General features: G+C 37.4%; 1 protein-coding gene across 1 annotated transcript; it reads right to left on the bottom strand.

Moving 5' to 3' along the window:
* Positions 1 to 2412: 2412 nt before the first annotated feature.
* Positions 2413 to 3631, bottom strand: LOC122914019 (olfactory receptor 8G5-like). Its single transcript, XM_044260662.1, has one exon. It carries the CDS (start codon positions 3599 to 3601, stop codon positions 2666 to 2668), a length of 936 nt encoding a protein of 311 aa, XP_044116597.1. The 5' UTR covers positions 3602 to 3631; the 3' UTR covers positions 2413 to 2665.
* Between the last annotated feature and the right edge of the window lie 3409 nt (positions 3632 to 7040).

Below are 7040 nucleotides of genomic sequence, written 5' to 3'. Positions count from 1 at the left end.
GTCACTCAGATGCCCCAATTCATACTTGTTTTCTGGAATATACTGTAGCTACACATCAAAAATAAAACAAACTCCAAGATAACCTAAGTATCATATATCCTTAACAAAAAAGGAATATTAAATATGACCTAAAACTGAAGGGAATTCAGGATATCACTAAATCTGGATAATGAATTATAGTAGGTCAAAAGATTTTTATTTGTTATAAATTCCATTTAGGAAACCCAAGTAAGGGAAATGAGCACAAATCATGGTTTATAATATTCTCTGACTACACTTTTACCCCATGAATTGACACTTAAGATACCTTATCCCAATTCACTTTTTGCCCCCTTTTTATTTTTTTTTAAAGATTTTATTTATTTATTTATTTATTTATTTATTGGACAGAGAGAGAGAGATCACAAGTAGGCAGAGAGGCAGGCAGAGAGAGAGGAGGAAGCAGGCTCCCCGCTGAGCAGAGAGCCCGATGCGGGGCTCAATCCCAGCACTCTGGGATCATGACCTGAGCCGAACGAAGGCAGAGGCTTAACCCACTGAGCCACCCAGGCGTTCCCCCCCTTTTTAAATAGTTCCCAAAAAATGATGTGACTGACAGAATGATTAAGAATTCCATTGTGGGATGGTGTGGAGGAGGAGGAGATAGACAAAGAAGTAAAGGAAGTAAAGGGCAACTTTCCCCAAGGTCATGTCTTGGAGTCTGAACGGGAGAAGACTCTCGAAATGAGCATTTATATTTGGTTGTCACCGGATAGATTTTACTAACATTGGGATGGAACACAAAAATAAGTGGCTGCATAGATAGCAAAGCACTAGGTGGAGAATGTTGGCGGTTGAAGGAAGCTTAGTGATAATGATCACTTGAGTCTGTGAACAGATGACTTTAAGATTCTCAGTGTTTCACTGATCACGAGCCCAGTGGTGTTGTGGTTTATGTGCAAGAGTGTCATTCACATCCAGCTAACCCTGAGGTTACCCATCCGATAAGATAAAATGTCTCTGAATCTCTTTTCTCCAGGATTTTTTCAGATTCTTCCAGGGATTGTTGGAAGCCTATTGCTACTCAAACTAGGATTCATAATCTAAAGGAGGTTCTCTATTTCTCCTGAAACTTACCTCTTTCACTTTCTAGCTTGTATATAGACTAGCATGCATAAGGACTTATGCATTTAACCTTAGAAAATTAAAGAACTCTAGAGGCATAGCTGTTAGCATGGTAGTAAATAGCAAAAGAAAACATAATCCTGAATGAGCAAAAAAATAGATTGTTATAACAGAAAGAATAAATGTAGAGAAACCAGAAATCTTGTGATTTTTCCCTAACTTCCCCAAATGTTTGTTATTTGAGCTTAGAAAATAAAAGAAAGGGGTGCCTGGGTAGCTCAGTTGTTTGGGCATCTGACCCTTGGTTTTGGATCATGAGGTCATGACTTTAGGGTCCTGAGATCAAGTCTTGCATTGGGCAGCACCCTCAGCAGGCAGTTGCTTCCCGATACTATTCTACCATGTGATTTGCCACATCAACCCATTAGATTTCAAATCTACTTAATTTTGTTTAGTCTCTAAAGCATACATGAATTCAAAATACTTGAATATCTTGTTTCAGGTACTTCTTGACTATTAACAGGACTTAGTGACTTAAAAAAATCAGATATTAACAAGTTACCATATCTGTGTTGTGATTTATAATAGAACAAACTCAGGACTAGTATTTCTTAATTCTTGTATAGGAACAACAAAGGATGCTACCAGTTATCTTAAAGATCCTCAAAGAATTCTCCAAAGTTACATTTAATTGAACTAAAACCAGAAAGCCATATGTATCACTTAAAGTTTAATAGATGAAGACCACATTGGCTAAGTGCTGGTTTTCATATAAATATTTTATAGAGGGAAAGCAATTACCAAGAAAATTATCAAGGACCTATGAGGTAGCAAACATTCTGCTATTTGGAGATATGGCTGTGAACCATATGGGGTTCCCATAAGGGGTATCCCTTAATGGAGCTTACAGTCTAGTGTGAATTTGCACAATAAACAGACCATTACGAGCTGGAATAATAGATATCAGAGCAGGAGGATATTGGATCGGGCACAATAACAACAAATTCATGGGTCTGTACCTCAGATTTTCGAGTTCCGATTAAGTTTCTTAGGTTTGAAATAGAGGAAATAGTTCAGAAAAAGAATGTATGGGGTAGGATATGGTGGGAAAGAGGCTTTCCCAGACTAGAGATGCAAAAGCTAAAAATAGTGGTCCAAAAGCTGAAGATTACATCATCATATTGCTACAATTTTCATTGTCTTTACTCAGGAAAAGGGAAATTTTGAACCACTGCTAGAAGATACCTTCATTATGGCTGAGAACTGAGTTTTTATCAGTTGTACAAAGGAAAAGGGGCGGGGGTGATGGTAACAGCATTAGTGAGTGGGTCCCTATATCCAGATCATTCTTAGTACTTCCAGTCTGTGTCTCATAGATACTCAGAAGAGAAAAATCGAGAGAGCAGTGACATCAAAAGGCCATAAGATTAAGAAATAATGTCAATAGAATCCCACTAAATGAGGCTGTATATTGGCAAATGGGCTAAAGTTAAACATATCAGTTCATACAACATAAGAGACAATGGCTTAGGCTAATAAAAGATCCTCATGTTATTTCTGATCACAAGAATACTCTTTTCTCTAACACTTTCTTCAGGGCAACATTGACATCCTTATTCCGCAGGCTATAGATCAGGGGGTTCAGCATGGGCACAATGATGGTATAAAACACAGAGGACACTTTCCCTTGGTCCATGGAGCTCACAGATGATGGCTGCAGGTACATGAAGGCAGCAGATCCATAGAAGACAGCCACAGCTGAGATGTGGGAGCTGCAGGTGCTGAAGGCTTTGGACCTGCCTTCAGTGGAGCGGATGTGGAGGATGCTGGAGAGGATGAAGGTGTAGGAGCTAAGGATCATCAGGCTGGGGGCAAGGATATTAATTGCACTGAAGACTAGAATCAGTAATTCATTGACATGGGTATTAGAACAGGAGAGTTTTAAAAGGGAAAGAAGATCACAGAAATAATGGTTGATCACATCAAATTTGCAGAAATGAACCCTAAACATGCAGCCTGTATGAACAGATGCACAAACCAGGGCTATAACATATACTCCCCAAATCAGGGAGAAACAAGCCTGATGGGACATGATGATATTATAAAGCAATGGGCTACAGATGGCAACATAGCGGTCATACGCCATTGCTGCTAACATGTAACACTCTGCAATAGCAAAAACAAGGAAGAAATAGAGCTGAGTCATGCATTCAGGGTAGGAGATGACATTCATCTCTGTCACAAAGTTCACCAGCATTTTGGGAGTAATGACAGTGGAATGGCAGAGATCAATGAAGGACAAGCTACTGAGGAGGTAGTACATGGGGGTGTGCAAGTGAGCGCTGAGCCCTATCAGCGTGATCATGCCCAGGTTCCCCACAACCGTGACCACATAGATTCCTAGGAAGAGGAAGAAAAGGGGCAGCTGGAGTTCTGGTTTCTCTGTTAGCCCAGCGAGAATGAACTTGGTCACTGTGGAATGATTTCCTGCTGCCATTTTCCTCTGAGTAGTTTCTGAAGGGGAGAGAAAAAACCATAGTTGTTGCAAAAAACTTCATTATCTTTCTCTATTTAGAGTAGGGTGCCCCATGTAGATGAGTCATGGTTTAGATATCCTCTTGGTCTGTAAGATCATTTAACTCTGAGTCAATTTATGTGAGTAGAATTCATTGTGGTTTAATGTTTATTAAGCCTCATTTCCAAAAATAATAAATGTATTTCATATAAAGATAGTTATGTTTTGGGGCACATGGGGGTTCAGTCAGTTAAGCATCTGCCTTAAGCTCAGGTCAAGATCCTGAGGTTCTGGGATGGAGCCCCAAGTCTCACTCCCTACTTTCCAGGGAGCCTGCTTCTCCTTCTCCCTCTGCTGCTCCCCCTGCTTGTGCTCTCTCTCTCTCTCTATCAAATAAATAAATGAAATCTCTTTTTAAAAAATAGCTATATTTCTTATTACTGAAAACTCAGTAAGTGTTTGTTTTTCAGTGTTGAATATTTCAATGATCATCAAGCCAATATTTCTAAGTGGAGACTTAGAAACTTAAATATTTAGAGAAGCCAATGTAAATGAGTCACACTGACTTCATAACAACTTGGGAGCACATGATACCAAGGGGAATAGCCTGCAATTAACTTCTGGTAGGAATGGACAGAGGCCTTATTATTTTCAGACCTTTCAGTTTTAAAAATAATTGTCAGGAAATCTGAATATCTACATAAAATCTTCGGATGTTTCAATATTATTAGGAAGATGAAACAACACCTACAACCATTGTTGTGGGACAGTTTGGGCCACCAGGACTGGCCCACCATTAGTGGGTTCATGGTCCTGGAGCAGGTCCTTCTGCCTTTGCTTGAAAAAGCAGTATGAGTAGTGGTTAAATGGCAGGCCTTAAATTCAGATTTAGAGACTATCATGCAGTTTCTAGCTTATACAGTTTTGACTTTGACAAGTCGAACGATCTCTTTGAGTCTTGGCTTCTAAATCTGTATAAGAGAAATAACAGTATTACCAACCTTCTAACAAGCTGGGAGAGGTTTACCAATCAGAGAGTGAACATCCTCAGTTATTGTGCTTACCTATTAACAAACAGTTCGTCAGTTGCAAAACAAGTTATCAACTACTCACTTCAAGTTACAGAAAGAGAAATTTTCTTTTGAAGCAGAAATGTTAATATCTCAATCCTTCTTTCTCTGCCCTTCATCTTTTCTACAAAGCAGAGGCATAAAATTAGAAAAGACAGAATTAGAAATGTCCTCCCCTATTCAGTTCAATGACAAACAGGTGGTTTTACCATTATATGTGCCCAAGAGAGCTCATGCTCTCTCTTGCTTGCCCTGAAATAAATAAATAATAATTTTTTTTTAAAAAGGGAATAAATCACAAATGCCTGCAAGAAGACACATCTCAAAAACACTGTGTTTTTTGAAATAAATTGCACAAAATTTACCTTTGAAGTTTGGAGGTATTCATCAGGGTAGCTAACTAGAACAGTGGTTTTCTTTGCGTGAGAATTTTTAGCAAGGGACTGGATTTATTTAATAGATATCACTGATTTTATCTTTCTTCTTAGTTTTCCTAAATTGAAATTTCATTGTGTTCATCCACTTTGAAGATGATCCAGTGTGTTGTGTTAAGTGTTTCATGAAGATTTCTTTAACACTAAAAAGTATTTTGGGGGATGCCTGGCAGGCTCAGTTGGTTAAGGGTTCTACTTTTGATTTCGGCACAGGTCATAATCTCAGGATCTCATATGGGGCTCCATGGAGAGGTTCTCTCTCTCCCCCCTCCCTCTGCTCCTCCTCCTGCTCTCTCGCTCTCTTTTTTTCTCTCTCTCAAATAAATAAATAAACCTTTAAAAAATATTTTTGATTAGCAGAGATTTCTGCTTGTTTACTCCTAAAACTGGCAAATTATGGTACTTCTCTTTTTCCTTAATTTCTCATTCTAGAAGATTTTCAATTTTATTAATTTATTTAAGTAAACCAACTTTTAGCTATGTTGGTTTTATGAAATACACGTTTTATTTTCTACTTAGATTAGTTCTAATAGCTATTTTATTCTTTATTAATGTCTTTTTTTGAAATAATTATTTTTCTTAATTCTTATTTTATTTTTTTCAGTGTTCCAAGATTCATTGTTTATGCACCACACCCAGTGCTCCGTGCAATACGCGCCCTCCTTATTAATACCCACCCCCAGGCTCACCCATCCCTCTACCCCCTTTCCTTCCAAAACCCTCAGTTTGTTTCTCACAGTCCATAGTGTCTTCATTATGATTTCCTGTTCTTTTCCTAACTTCTTGAAATGGACAGTATCTTCAGCTTTTATTTTTTTTCTGGTATGTACATATAAATTATACATTTCTCTCGAAGCCCCATTTTAGCTGCATCTCACAAGCTTTGATATAACAAATTTAAAGTATCATTTCTGCTTCACTTTTTCATTGTCCCATGGATTATGTGGAAGTGAATTCTTAACTTTCCAAAAGTTAGGTTTTTGGGTTTTTTTATTTGTTGGTTTGTTTTTAACTAGTCCTATTTTTAAATGTTTGTCTTAATTTCATTCGGGTCAATGAACATACTGTGAATTACCTAAAACATTGCAAATCGCTTAGAACTCTTTATATTGAAGCATAAGGTCAAGGATTTTTTTAAAAGATTTGTTTATTTTAGAGAGAGAGAGAGCAGGTGAACAAGGGCAGGGGGAGAAGGAGAGGGAGAGGGAGAGGGAGAGAATCTCAAGCAGATTCAGTGCTGAGCATGAAGCCCAAAACAGGGCTTGATCTCACAACCCTGAGATCATGACCTGAACCAAAATCAGGAATTAGATGCTTAACTGACTGAGCTACCCAGGTGCCCCATAAAATCAGGTTTTATAAGTATTCCCAATGGATCTTAAAATATGTTGTTTGTTTTTGAGAGGCCTGTGATGCATATCATTTCAATTATGTCCACTTTACTAACAATGTTGTTTAGACTTTGCATATGCATAGTGATTTTTTGTCTGTTATTCTAATAGTTATTCAGATAAGTGTGTCAGTGTCTCCCACCAAAGTATATGATTTGTCTATTTATTACTTCAAGCCTTAAATTAAAACCTGTATTGTTATGGAATGGCCCCCTTTATATTTAGTAATGTGTCCTGGTTACAGTCTCCATTGTCTGATATTAATACATTATCATGAGATTTATTTTTGGCTAGTGTTTGCAGAGTATAATTTTCCACCTATTTATTATTTCTGTGTATTTTTTTGAAAGAGGCAACAAATGAAACAATTATTTTAAAATAGTATCACATAAAATAGCAACAGATAACTATCAATACTTAACATCAAATCTAACAAAATGTGTGCAATGTTTATACACTTAATCTTTTAAATTATTTTGAAAGAAATGACAGAACGCCTTAATAAGGACAGAAAATTTTTTTTTTT

The sequence above is a fragment of the Neovison vison genome, chromosome 7 (genome assembly GCF_020171115.1).
Source record: "Neovison vison isolate M4711 chromosome 7, ASM_NN_V1, whole genome shotgun sequence".
NCBI classification, from domain to species: Eukaryota; Metazoa; Chordata; class Mammalia; order Carnivora; family Mustelidae; genus Neogale; species Neogale vison.
Note: the sequence above shows the minus strand (reverse complement) of the source record. Positions and strands in the feature narration are given on the sequence as shown.

Coding starts and splice junctions, on each gene's coding strand:
- LOC122914019 (XM_044260662.1), bottom strand. CDS start 3,601: ATGGCAGCAGGAAATCATTCCACAGTGACCAAGTTCATTCTCGCTGGG.